We start from the raw sequence: 23,748 nt of genomic DNA, 5'->3' as shown, positions 1-23,748 counted from the left end.
TCTTTTTATCTAACTTGGATCTTTCATCCTTAGGAACATGAACAAATGCCCTGCAACCAAAGACACGCAAATGATCATATCTAACATTCTTACCAAACCAAATTTTGTCTGGCACCTCAATATTCAAAGCAACTGCGGGACTGAGATTAATAACATGCACAGCTGCAAGCAATGCCTCTCCCCAAAAGTGCTTAGGCAACTTTGCTTCTGAAAGCATACATGTAACCCTTTCAACCAAGGTCCTGTTCATCCTCTCCGCTAGACCATTCAACTGAGGAGTTTTAGGAGGAGTCTTCTCGTGTCTAATACCATGCTGCCTGCAATAAACATCAAAAGGTCCACGGTACTCACCACCATTATCACTACGGATGCATTTCAGCTTCTTGCCTGATTGCCTCTCAACCATAGCATGAAATTCCTTGAACTTTTCAAGTACTTGACCTTTCCGCTGAAGAGCATAGACCCATAGCTTCCTGGAACAATCATCAATAAAAGTAACAAAGTAAACTGCACCACTAAATGACTTTACCTTTAATGGGCCACAAACGTCAGAATGCACCAATTCAAGTAATTCTGACTTCCTTGAGGGTGGATGCTTCTTAAAAGATACTCTGGTTTGTTTACCAGCCATGCAATGAGAACATTTCTCCAATTCTGCATTTCTCAATCCCATAAGCACATCCTTTTTAGCTAAGCAGTTAAGCCCTTTCTCACTTATATGACCAAGCCTCCGGTGCCACAAAGATGCCTCCATATACATAGCATTCACACTGTCTTTAGCAACCAAAGCTTTAGTCCAATACAATTTAGATTGTTTCTCCCCTCTGGCCATAACCAAGTTACCTTTAGTGAGCTTCCATTTACTAGAACCAAAGTGATTGTCATAACCACAATCATCAAGCAACTGCACAGAGATTAAATTAAAACGGACATCCGGAGCATGTTTGACTCCTTTAAGCAACAACTGCACTCCCATGTTGGTTTGCAGGCAAACATCACCAACACCAATCACTTTAGACTCACCATCATTACCCATCTTCAACACTCCAAAATCACCAGAAGTGTAAGATGTGAAGAACTCCTTCCTAGGTGTAACATGCAGTGTAGCACCACTATCAATAATCCACATGCTCTCATCAGATACAAGATTAACGGACTCAAAGTCACGAAGAAGAACAAGATCACCATCTGTAGCAGTAGTGACACGATCATCATCATCATGATCATTCTCTCTCTGTTTGCCCTTCTTGTCTTTGTTCTCCTTTTTCCACTTAAAACAGTATTTCTGAATGTGTCCAGTTTTATGACAAAAATGGCACTCTAAATTCTTGTATCTTGACTTGGACTTGCTCCTACTCTTCTCTCTACCACCTTTATGTTCCTTTTTCTGACTTCTCCCCCTAGCTTCTGTAACAAGCATCTCAGACTGAGATGAAGAACCATGTGCCTTCCTTCTCATCTCTTCATTAAGAGCACCGCTCTTTGCCATCTGAAAAGAAACAACACCATTCGAGGCAGAGTTCGTAATTGAAACCCGAAATACCTCCCAAGACTCTGGTAGAGTATTAAGCAACCATAATCCCATAACTTCGTCATCAAACTTTATGCCCATTCCTGACAATTGATCTAGGAGCCCTTGAAACTCATTTAAGTGATCAGAAATAGAAGAATTCTCCCTGTACCTCAAATTCATCAAGCAATTTAACAAATACAATTTATTATTGCCCGACTTAGAAGCGTACAAAGACTCAATCTTCTCCCACAAAGCTCTGGCATGTGTCTCATTAGCAATATGATTATAAACATTATCTTCAACATATTGCCGAATAAAACCACATACCTGTTGGTGCTCAAAGTCCCATTCTTCTTCAGACATAGAATCTGGCTTCTGTGTAGCAAAGACCGGAAGATGCAATTTCTTGACAAATAATAAATCTTTCATCTTGCCCTTCCACAAATGATAATTTGTACCATTCAAAGCAACCATCTTTGCATTTGCCTCCATCATTCAAGCAAGTAAATATAGCCCAACCAAGAGCTCTGATACCACTCTGATGGGGAAAACAACAACAAACAATATACCAGAGAATGCAGCGGATATAATTTCCCCTAACTTGCAAGAATCTATGAGGAGCAATAATCAAAGAGCAGCAATAATAAATCACCAAAAGCACAAATAAAGGCACCAAGATTTTTAACGTGGAAAACCCCTCAAATCAAGGGTAAAAACCACGAGTCGTCCAGACCAAAGAAATAGCTTCACTATGATCAACAAGAGTACAAAAGAGTCTCAATCAATAGCACAAATTAGTGCCAACACCCAACCAAATAACAAAGCAACAAAGCTTTCAAATAGAGAAGAACAAGAGAGGAAAACCTCTACAAATCACTGCTGCAGTGCGAAATTAATATCTCCCAACTCAGACCTCGTATCAAAGATCCGACCGGTCAGAATGAAGAGCAATGAGTTCCGAACCTGCTGTAAAAATTTCAGCCCGATCCAACGGTGAACGAATCCGCAGCGCCGAATTTACTGCGACAGCTCTATGAAAAACGTGAACAGAATTTTCCCTCTACCTCTCCCTCTATGTGTTAGGGCTTTCAGTGTATTCTGACTCTATTGTTCTGCCTCTCTCTTTATTTTATAGCCTCCTCTCCACTAGGTTTAAGTGAGACATGGGCTTCTCAAATTTTGGGCCTTTTCTCCACATAGGAAGGGAGCCCAATACCCAACAGATAGTTTTGCCGGGTTCAATTCACAATCCCCTTTCACAATGATGACCCTGCAACAAATCTATGGCTTTCTACTGGTTGGATGATTGATTTCAACATCTTGTGCTTCAATCAATTTCATGATTAATTATAATTTCTTTGCCTTTCAAAAAACAATGGTGTGAATTTTTCCTCCATGATTTCCAGAAATTGATTTGGAATATTTGCGATGCAAATTAATTTCTAATAATATTTGGAAATTATTAAGGCGCTATTAGGCCTTTTTTCAAACTGCATTTTTGTTGTCCTTTAGTCATCCATTTTGAGACTATTGCCATATAATTAGTACACAATTTAGTCCTGAAAACGGCATATTGTTTATCTTTTATCCTTGAATATATATTTAGCTCTTTAATTAACCGTTGCATCAGGCAAGCAAAGTTACTGGCATGACAAATTAGATTGCACGTCTACTGTTTAAATCACTTGGAGAATTCCTAAACGGATTGATTCACAAAATTGGATCAATTTGTCAAATTTTCCTCCCTGATTTCATAAGCCTAAATTATCCTTTTCTGACACATAACAGAACATGTGTCCCAACTGTTATCAATCAAACCCATGCAATTAATGATATGATGAAGTGGAAGCATTTATCGGAATGATAGTGGTGTTATGAACTTGTTGACTACGGAAAAAGGTTATGGATTATGGAGTGTTAGAAGTGACTGCGGGCTAGAGCATTTAAAGCTTTATGAACAAACTTGCAAGGAGACTACAAAAGTTTTTATATTCGACATTTAAATGGACATATCAAATTTGGAATGTAGAAGTTTCACATGTTGAATGCATTAACCTAACTGAATTTGAGGATAACATTTATGTTAAGACAAAGAGGGAAATAACCCTTCCTTGCGAAGGATAATGAGAGGGATGAGATCATGAAAGCTAAGGATGTAAATCTAGACATCTTCGTTCTGCTTTAGCCCGCATCGCATTTGATAGGCAAGAAGGGGGTCGGATTGGCCCGTCCCTTATAAAAAATGCAAGTTAATTTTTATGATCCATTATGCATAATGTTTGGTTCATGAATTTGTAAGTTAGCCCGCAATCTATATAAGAATTTTAATAATTTTATTTATTTTAATTAAATTAGTATAAATAATAATTTCTATTAGTCTATTTCTTAAAATAATTTTTAAGTTTTAAGTTTAAATTTATTGAAAATAGAAATGACTTTTAACTAGACTGAAATAAGAAAAGAAATTTAAATGAGGGAACTACTTTTAGATAGTTTAAAATCGGACGAGCAAGCTATATTTAAATGGATTAGAGAAAAGACGTGAATGAAAAGTTGCTTAAAAGAAACAAACAAAACCTATTGTATTTAAAGCTGTCAAAACGAGCTACCCGACCTACCATTAGTTTGCCACTTACTGAGCCAACTGAATCCACCTCACTTATTAGTAAATCAAAAAATTTTGAACCTGGCTCAGCCCACTACAGATTGGTGGGTTAAACGGATTGACTCACTGGGTCACTAAATTAAAAAAAAATACAAATTTTTTTCTTCTGTCCCAAAAAGACTAATCTATAATTGTGATTAAAATTTAAATAAACTTCAATATAATCCAAAATAATGTTCAATCCCAAATACAAACCAAAACCACAAAAATATTAGGTTTGCATTTGCCAACCCAATATGTTGGCTAAAAAAAGCAGTCTAACCCAATCCAAATACAAACAAAGGTGGGTTGGTGAGCCAAATCGGATTACCACGAATTCAACTCGGGTGAGTCGGATTCTTGGTTGACCGCATCAAAAATTACCCTGCACTAAAATTTGTAAAAGAATTTCAACTTAATCTGATTCAAACTTGTGATGGATTGGACTGACCTACAAATTTTAATCCACTTTAATAGTTCTAATTATGTTGGTACTAGTATTATTGAATTTTATAAATTTAAGTCAATACATGTTAACCTATCGTTGACCTGTACAAATTATTGTGAATTATGCGAGATAAATCTAAATAGACCAACAAACTAAAATACTCAACCTATCCTACATTTTTTCTTCCGAGTAAAGCCGACCTGCATGATCCGTCTTAGGTTATCATTCGCGCTAAAAACTTCACTAAATCAGCCTTCCACTCTCATATATTTCATTTCTCGGGATTGTTCTCTTCTTACGGACAGTTATTGTCTTCATAGTACATACTTTTTCTGAATACAATATATCCTAAGGTTGCTCTCCCAATTATTTTGTACCTTGCAAACATCAACAATTATTCATCGAATAACATTCTCTTTCTCCTAATTTCTCCGAATTGATACATGGTTAACAATCAAAGAATTAAGATTAGCGTGAGTATTTATTTAAAATAATATTAAAATAAAATTATAATTATTGATAAAATAAAAAGCTTAAACCACACAAAATGAACAAGAGGAAGTAAGTAAATCAACTTAAACATTAAAATATAAATTATTCATCGCATATATTTAAGTGATTAAAAGCCATTAATGAACCATGTTTTATATATTTATATCATATATTTATTAAAACCAAAATAAACGACTATTTATAATGGTTACAAAATAAAATTATTAATATTTTGTATTAACGTCAATAACTTGCATCCTTAAAGTAAACCGGCGTGGCGGTGTCCGGTTCATATATAAAATGAAGCCATTGACCCACGCTCCACGCTTCCGCGCATGAAACCACGTTCCAATCCAAAGTCCAATTCCCCCACTCTCTTCCAACAACGCGGTGCACGTCTCTGTAACCGTTGCTCACTTCCTCCATGTTCTTCCAAATATTAGACTCGTATTTTTTTCCGTTTTTAATTTAAATTAAATTTCCTATTTTGCCATTTGAAAACAAATCATCCTCATTGCTCATTTCCTCCATGTTCTTCCAAACATTAGACTCATATTTTTTCCAGTTTTTAATTTAAATAAAATATCCGATTTTGCCATTTGGAAACTCATCCTCACAAATAGACAAAGAAAATAATTCAAACACACAATATCCTCAGAACAATGAAAATTTTTATTACTATTATTGTAAAAAATAATGAATGATATTCAAAACTGACCCATAAATAAATATAGTTAACAAAGGTGATAAACTCTTTAGTCAAATTGTGATTGGAGAGTACTTTTTAATATGAAGCCATGCTGTAGCTTTTTTTCTTCTTGATCAACCATAAATATTTATTTTCTCTTTTGGCTTTGCATACGCGCCATATTTCTTCAACTCACCCATCAAGTAAGGTTTAGCGAAGGGGCCAATGAACATTCCTTGCATGCCACCCTTCTGAGTTTACAAAGTTGTCATCTTTCTTGTCTTTTCTCATCACTCTTCACAAGTTCAACCGTTATTACAGGAACACCACTCTCACAAATTCTAGAATTGCGGAATTTGATTTTCCTCTGTCTATACTCAATTTGATGTCTTCTAAGAGGACCCCAGAGCAATACGTTGAAGCCATGCCGGTGTTAGAAACTTTAAGGAGGGTGAAACGTTTAAGGTTGTTTGAACCTTCGGTTAGTGTTGCCGGGTTTTCTCTGGTATCTGCCTTTATTATATGCAGCTTCTTCTACTTGGATTATAAGGAAGTCGCTGGAAGGTTGGGGTTCTCGGGTCAATCTGAGAGGGTTAGTTGGTGGCACCAGAAAAGGGGTTCCGTTGAGGAACGTGTGCATAGAGTTGAGTTTCTTGGAGAAAAGGGTGGTGAGTGTGATTTGTTTGAGGGTAACTGGGTTTGGGATGAAAGTTACCCTTTCTATGAATCAAAAGATTGTAGCTTCCTTGATCAGGGATTTCGGTGTTCGGAAAATGGAAGACCTGATTCGTTTTACACAAAGTGGAGGTGGCAACCCAAAGCTTGCAACTTGCCCAGGTACACTTATGCTGCTCCTTTTTGTCCTTATATTTCCCATTTTTGCCTTGAAAAACGATAAAAAATAAAATAAAATCACGAAGTACAACAGACCCTCCGTTATTCATTGTTTCGAGTACCCTTTTTGCTACTGAGAAATGTTAGCTCCATTTCCATTCATGCAGTCAATGTCCAGTTTTCAGTATTTGAAACTCAGAATAATATTTTTCTTTTTTTTTCAAAAAAAAAAAAAAACAACAAAAGATAATGTGTGACTTTTCCAATTTTAATAATGTTAGACTTAGCTAGTGGTGTAAGACTAATCTAGAGACACTCTATTCTGACTTAGTATTACGCTATTCTTATCCGCGTCTTTTGAGAGTGACGCAACTATTGGGTAGCAACGAATTTTTCCTTGTATTGTTTTATAAGGTAGAGATATTTCCATAAATATTTGTTAAAAAAAATATAAATATATTATCTTGAAGTCAATAACCACATTTTATATAACAATATGATCAGGTTAGGTGAACACTATGGCTCGTCTTTCTTTTGGATTCAACAGCAACCCCCCTTCGATCCTTCCTATATTAGTTGCATGGCCTTTTCATTTATCTTAGGTTGTAACATTGTTTCTCTGAACTAAGAACATTGGACTTCTCATTAATAAACACAGATTTAACGCAACAAAGATGTTAGAAAAACTGCGAAACAAGCGCCTGGTGTTTGCTGGGGACTCAATTGGGAGAAACCAATGGGAGTCACTATTATGCATGCTCTCTGCTGGAGTTTCTAACAAGGATTCAATCTACGAAGTAAATGGCAGTCCAATTACAAAGCACAAGGGGTTTTTGGTGTTCAGATTCAAGGATTATAACTGTACAGTGGAATACTACAGATCTCCATTTCTTGTATTGCATAGCCGGCCTCCTCCTAAAACCAATGAAAAGATTAGGACAACACTGAAGTTGGATCAGATGGATTGGTACTCTTTGAAATGGAGAGATGCAGATGTTTTGGTTCTTAACACAGGGCACTGGTGGAATTATGAGAAAACCATAAAAGGGTAACTCATTTCCAACCTGGCTTTGACATTCATCCGAAGAAAAAACATGATTGATTCTTTTTTTTTCTGTAATTACTCCAGGGGCTGTTATTTCCAAGAAGGTGTGGAAGTGAAGTTGGAAATGAAGGTAGAAGAAGCATATAAGAAGTCCATTGAAACAGTGTTGAACTGGATACAAAATTCAGTAAATGCTAGGAAGACTCAAGTTTTCGTTCGCACTTACGCCCCTGTGCATTTCAGGTATGTAAATTGGTTTAGAATATCTGAATATGCTTAAGTTCATGGAAACTAATATGTATGATGCAGAGGTGGTGATTGGAGAAAAGGTGGAAGCTGTGATTTGGAAACACTGCCAGAGCTTGGATCCTCGTTGGTGCCTAAGGATAACTGGTCACAATTCAAAATAGCCAATTCTGTGCTATTAGCACACACAAAGAGCAATGAAGTTTTGAAGTTCAAGATATTGAATGTAACTGAGATGACGGCCCAGAGAAAAGATGGCCATTCATCCATATACTATATGGGCCCGAATGCAGGCCCAACACCTCTCCATCGCCAAGACTGTAGCCACTGGTGTCTCCCTGGCGTACCAGATGCTTGGAATGAGCTACTCTACGCATTGTTCATGAAACATCAAACTTTTCATAGACAAAACTAGCAATACACATGTCAAGCATATACTACATATAGCATTTCTTTTTTTGTTTTGTATAGATTCTTTGAATATTTTGCATTACAAAGGTATATAAATCAAATTTATTTTTTTTGTTTAATTTAATTCATTTAGTCTATATTAGTATATTTTTAAATGTATTCTTTAAAATATTAAAAAATAGAAAAAAATCATGGCAGCATACAACTTCTAAAAAACGAGGCAACCTTGACAAATAAAGTGACTATCGTTTGTTAATTGTATTGTTTTCAAAAAGAATTGTTTTAGAAACAATATATTGTGTAAATATACAACTTCCAATTCTTAAAATGAAATAAACAAGTATCTATACTAATAAATATATTAAAGGTATAGAACTAAGAAAAATTTATTTTCTAACATTAGTTAATATATAAACAATAAAATATTTGATTACTTTCTAATTTTCCTTCCATCTTCGATATATATGATTCTTATAGAACAAAATAAAACAATCTTATTTGATGAAAGCACATACTCTCAGTACTTAAATAAAATAAAAATGGTATACAATTTTCAAAGTCGCATAGACTTTTTCTCTGAGTGGGGATAGTTTCGAAGGCGCATTATCAATGGCGGACGCATACTTCTTTCTTTTCTTTCTTCTTCCTCTGCTTCTTCTGGTCGTGCTCTATTTCCTGGTTAAACCGCGATCGGTGAAGATCCCTATCAAGAATCGGCACGTGTTTATCACGGGCGGATCCAGCGGCATCGGGCTGGCTCTGGCACACCGCGCGGCGGCGGAGGGCGCGCGTGTGTCGATCTTGGCGCGGTCGCCGGGGAAGCTGGAGGAGGCGCGAAATGCGATCCGGCTGGCGACGGGGATCGAGGTGGCGGTGTTCTCGGCAGACGTACGGGACTTCGAGGCGGTGAAGCGCGCGGTGGACGAGGCCGGGCCAATCGACGTGTTGCTGCTGAACCACGGCGTGTTCGTAGCGCTGGAACTGGAGAAGATGGAACTGAGTGAGGTAAAGTTCACCATGGACGTCAATCTCATGGGAACATTGAATCTCATCAAGGCCGCGCTGCCGGCAATGAAAAACCGGAAGGACCCGCTGCCCGCTTCCATTGCTCTTGTTTCCTCACAGGCCGGTCAGGTAAACCTGCACCTCTTTGCGCCCTCTGTTATTTATGATCTGATAATCTATCTTGTGAATTACTATTGCTGGGTTTATACGTGTGAATTACTTATTTGGTTGTATATATTTGCATTTTATAGGTTTTAGTTTGTATAACTATGAACTAATAATTATAGTCCTAGTGTATACTCCGTTTAATTCGACTTAGGCTTTGCTGACACTAAAAATTGTCCAGATTAAACTAATAAAAAAATTATCTGTTGGAACTAAAGCGAGTTAAGCAGTGTATGAACAAATACTGAAATGAGTAGTTTCTAGGTGCAGGGACTAAGTGCATGTTTTGATTAATGTTTGCAAAAGCAATTCTGGTCTTACTTCTTAAGACTAAGACAATTTTAATGTGCAAATGTGCTTATCAGAATAATCAACATGTTACAACTTTTACTTTCTAAACTCAGTTTGAAACATTCCCAACTGAAAACCAAACATAGCCGCTGCTAAAACAAAAAAATTTAACAGGTGTATCGACTAATAAGTAATTAAACTTTATTTTATTTATACTGATGTGGAATTTGTGTTTATGTTTAGGTGGGCATTTATGGTTACGTTGCTTACTCAGCGAGTAAATTTGGTCTCCGTGGTTTAGCAGAAGCATTGCAACAAGAGGTTATAGCTGATAATATTCATGTTTCTCTGATTTTTCCTCCGGATACAGATACTCCAGGATTAGCTGAAGGTAGGTATTGAATTGGATGTTTGAGTTTATTTCTTGACACCTCTTACTTTTTCTAGTTTCTACTTCATTTTTCATTGTAAATAACCTCAGTTTGTGTAAAGCTCACCGTGGAAGTCGTGTACTTGCTGTGACTCCTTGAAATTACTTAGGGTGTGCTTGATTTCCATTTCCAAAAGTTTTCAAAATGTAACTAGGCAAGTTGCTCAAATACCTGGTGGCGAGTGTTGCAAGGCACGGAGCATACTGTGAAATTGAGGAAGATGAACAAAATGAAAAGAAAAGATGGCAAATCTTGCATTTCTTTCTGTATTTAGTTTTTAAGCACTTTTTTAAAACAATTTCGTAACATAACAGATTTTGGATGAGAAGTTGATTGTAGAGTAGTGTGCAATCGTTTAAGAAAATAACTTTTAAAACTGAACAATGTAAAGAAAATCAATTGGGCCTTAAGTTTGTTACACAGAATTCTGCATCAATTGCGGATTTAATAATTCCAGCTCCCTTATTATCTGAATATCTCTTATTTCTTTACGTGATCTAAATCCATACATTTGACTGATGTCATGGGGGATGCTATTGTATCAATCCTATTACAAACTTATAGAGATTAAAGAATGAATAATTATTGCTTAAGATAATAAGTTTAAATCCATGATTACTAAATATCCACTTAGAGTTCATGAGTATAAAAATAGGATTGTTGCTTTCAGTTTATTAAATGTCTGTTTGTAGCATCTCTTTTGAAGTCTTTGTATCCTGTAATCAAAGTGAAGTATAATCTGAAAGGTTACTTTTACAGAAAACAGGAGAAAACCGGAGCTCACCAAAATCATTGCAGCCTCATCTGGTTCTATGAAAGCTGAAGAAGTGGCTCAGAAAGCTTTGGATGGTATAAAAAGTGGCAGCTTTATCGTTTCTTGCAATTTGGAGGGAATTGCGCTATCCCTAGCAACTGCAGGTTTATCCCCTCAGAGGTCCTTCTTAATGGCCTTTGTTGAGGTGGTTGCTGCTGGAATCCTACGGATTGTTGCACTAGGCATGCAGTGGACTTGGTATGGAAGTATAGAGAAATATCACAGCCAAAGGAAGGGTAAGTGCTGCAAAAAGTGATATTGGAAAATTATTTTAGTTTTTGTTAATTTAATTCGTATCTGTCCAATCATCAAAAGATTAGTAATGCTTTACTTATTTAATCTATTGCCTTCTATACTTTGCCCGCTTTTCAACTTCGTTTCTAGAGTTAGAAAGTTATTGGACCCTTACATCTGATTGGCTCCCAATTTTGACCAGCTATCCGTCATCTCCGTTAATTTGTGTCGGCATAGCAAATGGTGTGAGATTGGGAGAATCAATTTTGCCCGATTGGACCAGAGAGGTGACCAAAGTGATATTGGAAAATTATCCCTTAGTTAATTTGTGTCCGCATGGCATCAGTTAGTTAGTGCTATAATAGCATACGGTGAGTTGATGTGAAGATGATTTTGCTTGCATGTATGGTTAGGTGACCAAATCAACCCATTTAGAAACTGTAACCAACAAAATTTAGGGATGGAGAATGGGGGAAATGTACAAATTTGACTAAACTTGTCCTGGTTTTCAAAGTAAAACTTAGTACTCATCTGTGTCTTCGTAATATAAATTGAATAATTTTTTTATGAAAGATAAAAATCTCAATAAAGAAAACATGGTATTATCAAGAATTGAATGTTAGTACACATTTTCTATTAAAATATGGATAAATTCAGACAATTTTCATGAACATGTAGTTATTTGTCATCTCTAAAAGGATCTAATTCAAAATTGGGTTAGACGCTTCAATGTGGTTACTTAGAGTTTGCCTGGGAAATCCTGTTACGCTCCTGGGCTTTAGAAGTATAGTGTTATATTTGGGCAGTCTTTTTAAAGTTAATTTACAACAGTGCTTTTATGATTTTATTTTCTTTGCTTAAAATTTGAGAATGGGTCTATAACAGATTGAAATAAGATTGTTATTATTATTATTATTTTTTATATACTTATCTTTTTATTTAGTATCTGTCGTTTGATTCCATATAGTGACTGTGGTTCATGCACTCTTATTAAACACGTAGCGAACAGCAAATGATATAATGTTTGAATTCAAAAGCAATTAGGACATTGTAAAAGTTTAGGATGTTACTTTTATCTGGTGGAGCCCCTTAAGGTATTACTTGTACCCTGTTAAAAGGTTAATGTTAATTCAAATGAATTCCCCAGCTAAAACTTGTGAAATTGATGATTTATCATTCTGACAGGTTCAACCCGGAGTAGCTGAAACAGAGCCCTGTGCCCCATTTTAGGAGTTATATGCAAGAAAGATACTGGATTGGATCTCGATAAACATCAAGTTGATTAAGGCTTTTTCTTTTCTTTTTTCAACTTTTCTTCCGTTTTCTAATGTTTCCTAACATCTGTTAAGTAAAGACAGGTTAAGTAACTTGTTCAGGTTGAGTAATACGCTATGGATTGGATAGGATTGATGTATATTTTCTTGAAAAAAATTTGGTCCTCAGTTTTATTTTATTTTTTTACATTTTGATTTTGTTCGGCAATAATATTTTGTCCTCCATAAAATTTTAGTTTTGTTTTGAGTTTTGTTGATATTTTTTTATTTCAAGTCATAACTTGTATGTTAATTTGATCATATTAGTATGTAAGTAATATGTATATCTAAAATTACTTTGTTTAACACTAAAATTACTTTGTTTAACACTAAAATTACTTTGTTTAACACTGAAGTAGATAATGTTTAGTTCTTTCAATTAGGGTTTGGAGTTTTTTTTCAGCATTCTTTTATTTGTCAAGACAACTAAGACGAAGAATTCAGAAAAAAAAAGGTCTTATATCTTTTGATCTTATTTCTCTGTGGATTTCATTATGAAAACGGAATTAAAAGAAATAATGCATGAAGAAATCTTGTGTAAAGAAAATAGCATTGTTTTTACTATACATTAATTAATTCTTTAAACAAACATTATTTTTTAAAAAGTACAAAGGTTATCTTACTGAAAATAAATTATTTTTCTTAAGGATCATTAAAATTTTATTGGATTCTAAAAGTAAATGAAAAATTACATGTGCCAGACTTTCTTAATAGCTAACATAATACTTAGGAGATATATCATCACTTTGATATATATATATATATATATATATATATATCATTAAAATAATAAGAATCAAAAAATTTTATAAAAGTTGAAAAAAATATGAAGAATGATATCTAAACGTAATTTTACAAGGGGTAAGAAAGTTATATAAGTCTATTTTTAATCACGAATTTTTGAGCAAATAAATTATTAAAATTTTAGGGTGATTAGCAATTTAAACATTTAATTTAATCAGATCTCTTTAAAAGGTCATATATAATTGTAAAAGAAATTCTGTCTATACGTAGCATTCAATCAATAAGTTACTGTTATTAATCAATCAATATTTCTAGTCATATGTTCTTTTAGAGAATAAAAAAAAATTAGGATTGACTTAAGTTTAGATTTGGGAAGTCTAACACTAAATAATTTATTAGTATAAATAGGACTTACATCTTTTTCCTTTATTATTTTTTTATATATAGATTGCTTTTAATTACTGTAATGTTATTTTATTACTTGATTATTTGTGTAAAAGCATTTTTTTTTAATATTTGGATATTTATTATTTGAGAGTCAAATTATTGATAAATCGATTAATTTTCTGTCCTTTGATTGATCCTACTGCACTTTGATGTTTAAAATTTTCAAATTTAAATTAATGAATTAGAATCTCGATATTTAAATTAATGAAAAATTGTGTTTTTAAAATTTATATTGATGTAAATTGTCAAATAACATGCACCTCTTATGACAGACAATGAAAAATGACTACTTCCAAAAGTGTAAATAAATACCTCATTCATAAAGTGGAAAGGATAAGCATACATCATTGTGATGAACTTTCCTGTTAGTATTAATTAACTACATGATATTTTGATTGTATTAATTAAACTTGATGGAAAACTACATAATCTATATATAGAAGAAGCAACAATACTTCCAATAACTTCTAAGAACACTATATTAGAAATTAATCAAGCTACTTAAGCTTGTCCGATATAACCATAGCCATGAAATTAAAACAGTTAAGAATTCCGGGTTCTTGATTAATTGGTTTGTAAATAGTTAAGAACACATGAGGAAGCAGTTCTTGGAAGCACCAGCTGGCATGAGACAACACATAGAAGAAGGACTAAGAAGTACTAACTCAAGTGTTTAATAATGTTCATTTACCTTTCAACCTTTGTCTAAGAAGCACCAACCATATACGGCAAAATCTAAAGTCAAGTGTATGTGTTCAAAGATTTTTAACCTAAATACAAGTTTGTGAAACTATTCATAGATTGGTTAGTCAATACAAATTGGTGCCGTTGTTTTGCTTAGTCACCCACAAGCACACGACCGTGATTTTTGGCCATTCTTTTGTCTCATTCTTTTGTCCCTTCAAATCAAAATACCTTCATCTTCATATATTGTTTATTCAATTTCTGATACAAAAATATGTACATAAATACGTGTACCACATGACAGAGAATGATTAATACCCTTCAAACTTCTTTTACATATTGAGTGAACATGCATTTGATCTTTACAAAGAATGAAAAATAGTCCTAAAGAAACACTTAAACTTGTACCGTGGACTTGTGAGTCAGCTGTGAAATCTGATACACGTGTATCATATATATGTCATTGAGTTTTACAAGTCCTTTCCAAAAGTCACGATGGATCAACTATCATTGTTTTAAAATTTTGAAATAAGAGTGTTGTCAACGTCTTATGTGATTGAACTCAGGTTTCATTAATATTATATCTTTCTTATAAAACTTTTTATGTAAAACCTAACAAGTGAGAAGGACATTGACACTTGTTAGAAATTCAATAAATATTATTCTTTTTAGAGTAAAAAAAAACAGGGTAATTTAATTTAAAATACTAACATATATTATTAAAATAGTTGCACCATAGTATTTTTATTAGTGTGTTAAAGTATCGTTTTTGAAGCATGAAATATAAGTTCAAAAATTCGAACTATTCATCTTTTCTCTGACTCGGAAAGTAAGGAACGGTAATAGGTATTAAATTTTGTTTTCATTATATTCATCATACTAATTATGTATCCTTTACTATCCTAATATGTCACGCTTCCTCAACTATTCAACGCCAGATTTAATGTAATGTAACCTTCAAGACCATGTCAACGTGTATCATAATAGCTTCTAGACAGATTGGTTACAATTTTTTTAAAATACAATATATTATATGAACGAATTATTATTTAACTTTATTAAACATGTCATATTTTATTATATAAAAATAAATAGTATGATTTAAATAGATTTAAAAAGTATTCATGTGTTATGTGTATATCACTCTAGAACTTCATTTCTACTAGTAGAAAAACAATTAAGTTAATATGTTTTGTTTAGGAAATGGATTTTCTCAAGTTATTTTTTCACGTGATCATATCACATGAAAATTGTATCTATCCTAATAAACAATCTTCACATAATATAATTATGGAAAACAAAATCAATATAAGAGAATATTTTCCCGATTTGCCACTGTATTCTTTTCTCTTCCAAATACTTTTATGTTCGGTGCTATTTGTAGACAATAATATCATGTTTATTTTTGCTTAATTAATAAGTCACCAAATATATGCTTGCTGGGTGATTTTTACGTTTATGGTTGTGCCATTATTATATTATTACTATTATGAAAAAAATCAATCATTATTATTGTAAGTAGTATACCCGTGACACAATAATTGCAGTTTTAGTAACATGAAAAGAAAATTAAATCGATTGATTTTTTACTTTCAAACGAAGTCCTTTTTTGTTAAAATTTTTCTGGGAAGTTAATATACTTTAAAAAATGAAGTTATTTTGATAAAAAAAATAAACTTAAATTTTGAAATAAAGTTTGGAAAAAATGATGTATTATTATTAAATTGTGTTAAAAGAACATTGAACTTAAAGTACAAACAGAGAAAATTATTGTTTTTTACGACAACGTTATAACTATACCTGCACACGGCATTAACAAACATATGTCAATAATAATTAACATAGCTTTGACAAAAAAGTAAGATAATATTTGAGTTAAAAATTAAATGAAATGTAGTTTTCTAGATTTGAACACTCCTCACTGTTATATATGGTGCTGTTCAAGGAAGGTTCCTCTCCCTTTCATTTGGCCATAGACATTGACATAATATCAGATGTTTTGTCTTTTTGAACTATTCAGCATCTTCATCCAAATGTGTGGATATGAATATTGTTTCAAAGTTTATAATCAATTACAGACAAAATAAAAATATTTTTAAATTATAATAATAAAAAAACCAAAACATCCAATGAAAGACATCGCTAGTTGCTTGCTTCATATGGTTTAAATATAAATTGTAATAAAACTAAGAAATATAACATAATAAAAATTAATCTGTATAATTCTTTTCATTTACTAACATAATATAGTTGTAATATATTTATGTTAATCCCTTTCAAGATGGTTTACATGTTAATCATTTCTAGCTTTTATGAAAAGGTTGATAAATTAGAGAAATAAAAAAAAAAGTTTGAGTAAATTAGAATTAATTTTCTTATGAATAACAATTGAGGTGATTAAACTAAAAGCACAATTTTTTAAGAAAGTAGTTAGGTCATTAAAGTTAAGTAGTGGAAGTGAGGACCTGATATTTTGCTTCTAATGAGCTTTGAGAGACGGTGAAGTTTTCTTAGAATGCTAAAAAAAATGGAGATTTTCCAACGTAAACAAAAAAGTATACAATAAAACTCTAATGTTGGGACGTAATAAAAAGCATTAAGTTTGTGTGAGTTCGTGTTAATGGAAGAATGTCAACCTAAGTACTTAATGAAAATTATGGAAAATATTGGAAATGTGTTTTGACACGAATATAGATGAATTGACTAAAAGCGATGTCATAATAACTAATGGTAAAATACGAGTCATTGATATGCTAATAATGGATCAAGAGACAAGATGAAGGATAAGGATATTAGAATATAATTTTGCTAACATGCATGGACACCATATTTATTTTCAAAATTTTAAGTCCAAAAAAATCTAAAACACTTCATGGAAAAGTCTAATAATATCTTGAAGTTTAACTAATTTGAATTTTCCGATAGATTTATGATGACTTCAAATATACCGATTTTAATATTTTAAAATGTAATAAATATAAAAGTTACTGATTATTTATTTTATTAGATAAATAATGATGCAATTTATATATAATTTTGTTACTCTTCCAAAATATTCGAGGAAGTTAATTTGGTTTGCTTCTATTCATCCAGGAAAAAAACGTTTGTTTTATGAAACTTATGCATAATACGTTTTTGTTATAAAGAATAAAAATTATGCTATGATTTCCATTTTTTATTCCAATCCTTTATTTCTTAACATGATTTAGTGTAGGTCATTAATTTTTTTAAATGAAAGATAGTGGTAAATTAATCAATGATTTACATTAAACCACATCAGGAGTAAAAGATGAGAGACAAAAAATGAGTCATATTTTCATTGTCCTATAAACAAATACATGCTAGACTGAATTTATGTTCTGTTTGTTCTCTTGATAAGGATAAAGAGAAATTCATTTAACATATTTTCTTTAAATGTTAAAATGTTTTATATATTTAATTGTTTTTATTAAGTTTATAAGGAATTAGAGTTGTCAACTTTTTTTCAAAGGAAAGATATTGGTAAATTAACCAATAATCTACTCTAAACTATATCACGGAGTAAAAGATGAGAGACAAAAAAATGAGAATCATAGTATCATTGTCCTATAAACAAATACATGCTAGAAGACCGAATTTATGTTCTGTATGTTCTCTTGATAAGGATAAAGAGAAATTTATTTAACATATTTTCTTTAAATGTTAAAAAAATTTATATATTTAATTGTTTTTATTAAGTTTATAAGGAATTAGAGTTGTTAACTTTTTTTTAGTAGCCCTAGCCCCTATGGAGCTAGGCCCCATTTTTTTACCCACGCATTAGGGGGCTTTTCCAAAGTCCCTAGGCCCAAAGCCTCCCAAATAGTGGGTTGGGAAAGTTTAGGACCTAGTTAGCCCCTTGGGTGAACACGTTTTAGATCACATCTTCTTCTAGTTCAATTTTTTTTTGGTTAAATGTGTTTTTGGTCTTTCAACTTTGAGTACAAATTGGAATTAGTCCCTCTTCAAAACCTTCAGCCAATTTAGTTTATTTTTTAAAATTTTATTTGACGTTTTAAATGTGTTTCTCAGTTAACATTGAAGCTAACATTTGTCAAACGGTGTAAACAAACTAAAATACTATAATAAAATGTGTTTGAATATCAAATAAACTCAATAAAATTTCGTTAAAAGGATTAAATACATGCATTTACAGAGTTGAGGGACTAAATTGGTTCAAGGTTTCCAAGAAAGATTAATTTCAATTTACACTAAAAGTTGAAGGACAAAAAATATATTTAATCCAAAATTCTTCTATGCCGTGAATATTCTTCACATTTAAAACAATTCCTCACCTTTCTCCTTCGGTGAACGTGTTTTTGTAAACATGTCTTCTTTTTCTCCCACATATTCTTCACCTAAGTGGGCTTTTAAGGGTTTTTTGCCCTATGGGCCGGACCAAATTCACAGCTCTACAAGTAGTGTGTGGTTGAAACTTAGTTAGCACGGGTAACTTATTGTTGACTGTTGAAAATAATATATCTTGGAAGGTTCTACATCGTCTAAGATAAATTAATTTCAATGACGTTAAGTTTATGGTATTTTTTGTCCCAGTCAAACACTCTTTAAGTTTGTATTTGACTTTTTTATACTCTTGAGGTCAAGGTATAACTAAGATCGAGATTATGAGTAGGATTGTAAATGATTCATATAATCGTAAATCGTGATATATATATATATATATATATATATATATATATATATATATATATAGAGAGAGAGAGAGAGAGATAAATAATTATTCGATTTGATAAGGAGTAGAAATTAATCTAATTTTATTTGTTGAAATGTTAAATAACATGTATGATGTATGAAAATAATTAATGTGATAAAATTTAGAAATAGAAAAGTAATTAAAATAAAACAATAGAGGAAAAATAAATCAAAAAAGCAATTTGTCATCAATCTTCATAAATAACATTAATATAAATGTCTTTATACAATAAATAATAAATAGTAACATTATAATTAATAAATACAAGAAGTAATAAATACTAACGTTATAATTAATAAATACAAGAAGTAATAAATACTAATGTTATAATTAATAAATACTAAACATTATTATGCTTTGAGTATATACAAAATTGTGGCTCCAAAATTGAGAAATTTTAATTGTATTTATTTTTATTAAGAAATAAAATATATTTGTATTAATATTTAATTTAATTAGGTGAAATGTGATTGTGTGACCGATAACACATAAAAATGTAAATGTTTAATTACTCATCAAACAATAGGAACACGTAGTGCAACAGAAAATTCAAACAAAAAATGACGATTTACACGATTTTACAATTTTGTTTGATGATCCTACTGATCCTACTATATTATCTGTATTATGATTATGCGTGAGATTTGACTCATATATACTATGTAAATCGTAGGATCTCATGCTTTTACGATTTAAATCTCGATTTAACTACCTTACATGTAGTAGAATAATGTGAGGTTTGTGTTACTTTTTTTTTTTAGAATGTGAGTGTACTTGGAGTCAAACACTGAAAGTAGTCTATATGTGATTGATTTGGTAGAATTTTATTTTATGTTAATATACTCGATGATTGCGATCTTCCACATCAGAAAATATTAATGATTTTTGAGTTAACACTTATTGATATTATTTATTTATTCATTTTTTCAAAATTTGTTTTGATTATTGATAAAATATTTTTCAAATCACTTATATTATTGGGAGTTATTTTTGCAATATGGTTGATTGAGTTTTATTTTATCAACTCTTCAATTTATGTCATTAAATTTATTAAAAATAATTTCACTTAATGTTGAACGACAGTTTCATTAATCAACATAATAAAGTCCTAACATACTATTAAAATATAACATTACTGTTAAGAATTAAAAAAATTTATTGAGGTCAACGACTAGAAAATAACTGTGAAGAGTATCAATGAAGAAGTTCAACGTTAAAAAGCGTTAGTAAATATCAATCAAAGAATAATAATTGTCAAATAAGTCAAACGTTTCTATCCTCTAGAAACATTTTGAGAAGAAAAAAATGTGAGAAAACAAACGTAAAATTAAAAATATAAATAATTCAAACTTTTAATTTTTCTGATGAAATCTTAAATCTTAAATTTTAAAATTTAAAAATACTTATCTTTTAAGAGTTTCTTATATCCATGTATTAATTAAATTAACGACTAAGTCATGAGGTAGGTTCCTTATCCGAAAATCATTTGACGTGCAAATACATGGACTGTATTGAAAACAGAGGTAAACAAAGAAAAAGAAAAAAATATTAATCAAATCACAGGAATGTGGACTCATATCTACAAATCTTAAGTTTCCAAGCTCACGCGGTTCACCTCACGTGACAACCGACAAACACTAAGTCCAACCAAGTTGAAAATTGGGACTTTCATTAGCCACTCAAAGCAAAAAATCTTCCAAGCATACTCAAAACAAGCTGAATAACTAAAATTTTTAATCTAACTTTTTTCTACATACACTTAGTTTAATTAAAAGTGTTTATTAATTAATCATAATTTTTGAATGTATATTATTGAAAAATAAAAGTTTTAGGCTAAGGTGTGGGTGTTGAAAGAAGAAACAGTGGTGTTAGAATGAATGGTGTAGATTCTGGGGGACCCTGATTGCAAGTGGTTAAACAAGTAGATCCACCGACCTATGGAAGTAATATTTGTGTGCTTGGTTTAACCTTAACCATGAGATGATGGATATAGGGATAAGAATCTCTGCGACAAATATTCATTTGTCGCCTATGCATATGAAAGGCTTTGAATAATGTGAGCCATAACTTACTGTTTCATGAGATGAGATGAGATTAGAGATTGGAAAGAGAGATAAGCAACCCCATCCTCAACCATGTGGTTTCAAGATTCAATATCTGGACATTGGTTGTAACCTACTTTTTCCTTCTAACTTTGTGATGAAATAGGATAACATCACTACCATTTTCCATCATGCCTCTGCAACCCTTCTGTAGGGCTTTTGCCAGATTGGCCAACTGTGACCATGACCCCACAAACCCACATCACCCTTTCTTCCCTTTTTTTTTCCTATATAAACCTCTTTTTCCTTAACTCATCCAAAACACAACAAAAGAGAAACAAAGAGAGATTGGAAACTCTTGTACTTGCCTTCATACCTAATTAGGAAGCTTTTTTTGGTTCTCACTCGGATCAAACGGACATGGAGGTTGCAGTTGAACTTGAAGATGACCTATTTTTTGCAGATTTGAGCAAGGAAATTGCTCTCCTGATCATGGATGAAGATGAAGACCATCTCGATTCTTCTCCTCCTGGTTCCCTTCAGGTTCTTTTACCACTTTCATCTCTTCAAACTTCAAACTTCAAACTTCAAACACTTGCACCACCATAGTTTTCCCCTTCTTCTTCTTTCAATTAATCTTAACATGGTTAAACTATTTTTTCAGGCTTTTTCTGAGGCAATTTATCCTCCTCCGCAGTTTGCTTTTCTCTATGAGCACGCTTTGAGGAGAGAAAGCAAAGGCACGGGTGTGTTTATCCCCCAGGCAACACAGCCAAGAAGGAAACAGAGGAAAGGAAGGGCTGGTTCACATGCAAAGCATCAAAAGCAGTCTCAAGATACCAGAACGGTTTCTCATGTTCCTAACAAGAATTCTTTCAAATCCAGAAATGGCTAAGGATAGTATCACACAGATCCCTGTCAAAACCTGCATAATCTTACAAATTCTACTGATTAATTTCTTTCCCAAGTTTTAATAATTCGTGGATCTGATTCTTTTGCCGGCCAATAATGATATGGGTAGTTAATTTGTATTCTTTATATATATATATAGGTTAGTGTAAATGGGAAAACCATATATACCAAAATATTAGACATGGTGTAGGAAGGTTCACCCAAGGTTTTGCTTCCTTCCTCTGCAGACAAGCATTTCATTGTTATCTTATCTTGTTTCTTGTCATAAGTTTGTCATGGTTGCAAAGATATATTATTGTTCTTTTATTCCCACTTTTCCTTTCTACTCCCTCTATACACTGCAACTTCATCCTTTCTTTTTCAACTTCTATATATCTTGGAAATGAAAAAGAAAAACAAATGAAGCTGAAGTAAAATTGTGATTAGAATGATTTTTTTCTTTTCTGATCGTTTTATTATATAATTTCTATAATGTTTTTACTTACAAATTATGCACAAGTAAAAATTAAATGTGATTATTTATATTTTTTAAAAGTTACAGAGAAGCCATTAACAAAATTTAATATTTCTATCAATTCGATGTGCGTCATGGAGTAAGTGAGACAAACTTGTTTAAAATTATATTTACTTGATAAAATGACATTAATCAAAATTTAAGTGAAGTTATCCTTTTCACTTCTGGTTAAATTATTATTATTATTTTTAAAATGAATTTTGAAATCAAACTGAAATTGCGTTTTTGTGATATTTGTGTAAAGAGAGCACAAAATATCCTGAACGAAACCTGCTATTTTTTGTCTAGTCTAAAGCATCTCTCCACCACGAGTTAACCGACGAACTATTCAGAAGCGTGTTCTATGTAGAAAAATAGTACCAATTTTGAATATAGCTCATATATTAGAAACGGAGTTAAATTAACTTGACTTTATAAAATTGGTAAATTGGTTTCTTTCGTTTACTTTTTAATCATATTTGGCTTCCACCGCTGACAAATAACATTACTTTTTTTTTTAATTATAAAACATTTTATTTTAAAGTTTTGCATTTGGATATAAAATTTAGTTCACATAACTGTTGGTTTCAAGTTAATTCTATCAAAATTAATTATGCTTAATTTTAAATCCGTCGGACCCTATAATATTATTTAAAATGAATTTATGCATTTTAATTTAGGAAAATATAACTAAGAGATCCATGGAAAAGTTAAGCTTATAATAATTGTTTATTTAAGAGAGCATTTTCATTCATCATATACTTTTATTCCCTGACAAACATTCATTAAAAGAATTGACAGAAGTTATTTTGATATGGATTTGTGGATCCTATGAGCATGTTCCATTGAAGAGTTTGGATAGCGAATAGTGAAGAAAAAGTTTGGAACCGTTGCTTTCCTGGAAGAAAGACAACCGAAGAGAAAAGTCACAAAAACTAATATAGTTTTCACTTTATCGTTTACTAGATCCTATTAGAAGCGATGCAAAAAAAAAAAGTTGTTTATGATTGCAAGCATAAGCATTGGGCTTTGCTTATTATAATAAACCTGTGAATCTTCCAGGCAAGATCTGCTGTCTAAGAATGCTTCTCCTTTCTTACAAGTTACAACAATTTTCCTT

At 32.0% G+C, this 23,748-nt stretch overlaps 3 protein-coding genes across 4 annotated transcripts; all 3 read left to right on the top strand.

Moving 5' to 3' along the window:
• The first annotated feature begins 5,886 nt into the window (after nucleotides 1-5,886).
• On the top strand, nucleotides 5,887-8,440 carry LOC114187327 (protein trichome birefringence-like 11). Its single transcript, XM_028075546.2, has 4 exons — nucleotides 5,887-6,622; nucleotides 7,278-7,667; nucleotides 7,749-7,907; nucleotides 7,974-8,440. Exons 1-4 carry the CDS (start codon nucleotides 6,171-6,173, stop codon nucleotides 8,323-8,325), a joined length of 1,353 nt encoding a protein of 450 aa, XP_027931347.1. The 5' UTR covers nucleotides 5,887-6,170; the 3' UTR covers nucleotides 8,326-8,440.
• A 401-nt stretch (nucleotides 8,441-8,841) lies between these two features.
• Nucleotides 8,842-12,765, top strand: TSC10A (NAD(P)-binding Rossmann-fold superfamily protein). Of its 2 annotated transcripts, XR_003605543.2 has the most exons (5): nucleotides 8,842-9,455; nucleotides 10,026-10,173; nucleotides 10,973-11,263; nucleotides 11,464-11,548; nucleotides 12,447-12,765. XR_003605543.2 is itself a non-coding variant. In XM_028077694.2 (4 exons), exons 1-4 carry the CDS (start codon nucleotides 8,931-8,933, stop codon nucleotides 12,464-12,466), a joined length of 984 nt encoding a protein of 327 aa, XP_027933495.1. In that variant the 5' UTR covers nucleotides 8,846-8,930; the 3' UTR covers nucleotides 12,467-12,765. The 2 variants fall into 2 exon arrangements, 1 of the variants encoding a protein (XP_027933495.1); XM_028077694.2 differs by lacking the exon at nucleotides 11,464-11,548 and having other exon boundaries at nucleotides 8,846-9,455.
• An 8,628-nt stretch (nucleotides 12,766-21,393) lies between these two features.
• On the top strand, nucleotides 21,394-22,447 carry LOC114187029 (uncharacterized). The gene is made up of 2 exons (XM_028075133.2): nucleotides 21,394-21,766; nucleotides 21,888-22,447. The coding sequence occupies exons 1-2, from the start codon at nucleotides 21,644-21,646 to the stop codon at nucleotides 22,116-22,118; spliced, it is 354 nt and encodes a 117-aa protein (XP_027930934.1). The 5' UTR covers nucleotides 21,394-21,643; the 3' UTR covers nucleotides 22,119-22,447.
• Nucleotides 22,448-23,748: the final 1,301 nt, after the last annotated feature.

The sequence above is a fragment of the Vigna unguiculata genome, chromosome 6 (genome assembly GCF_037176805.1).
Source record: "Vigna unguiculata cultivar grain cowpea cultivar isolate G323 ecotype 2 chromosome 6, ASM3717680v1, whole genome shotgun sequence".
Taxonomy (NCBI): Eukaryota; Viridiplantae; Streptophyta; class Magnoliopsida; order Fabales; family Fabaceae; genus Vigna; species Vigna unguiculata.
The sequence above is the reverse complement of the archived record's forward strand: the minus strand, read 5'-3'. Positions and strand labels throughout refer to the sequence as shown.

Bases quoted from the DNA above. Each gene is read 5' to 3' on its own strand.
- LOC114187327 (XM_028075546.2), top strand. From the start codon at position 6,171: ATGTCTTCTAAGAGGACCCCAGAGCAATACGTTGAAGCCATGCCGGTG. The intron at 6,623-7,277 runs GTACACTTATGC...TAATAAACACAG, and splicing joins AAAGCTTGCAACTTGCCCAG to ATTTAACGCAACAAAGATGT. The intron at 7,908-7,973 runs GTATGTAAATTG...TGTATGATGCAG, and splicing joins TACGCCCCTGTGCATTTCAG to AGGTGGTGATTGGAGAAAAG.
- LOC114187029 (XM_028075133.2), top strand. From the start codon at position 21,644: ATGGAGGTTGCAGTTGAACTTGAAGATGACCTATTTTTTGCAGATTTG. The intron at 21,767-21,887 runs GTTCTTTTACCA...CTATTTTTTCAG, and splicing joins CTCCTCCTGGTTCCCTTCAG to GCTTTTTCTGAGGCAATTTA.
- TSC10A (XM_028077694.2), top strand. From the start codon at position 8,931: ATGGCGGACGCATACTTCTTTCTTTTCTTTCTTCTTCCTCTGCTTCTT. The intron at 10,174-10,972 runs GTAGGTATTGAA...TTACTTTTACAG, and splicing joins TACTCCAGGATTAGCTGAAG to AAAACAGGAGAAAACCGGAG. The intron at 11,264-12,446 runs GTAAGTGCTGCA...TCATTCTGACAG, and splicing joins ATATCACAGCCAAAGGAAGG to GTTCAACCCGGAGTAGCTGA.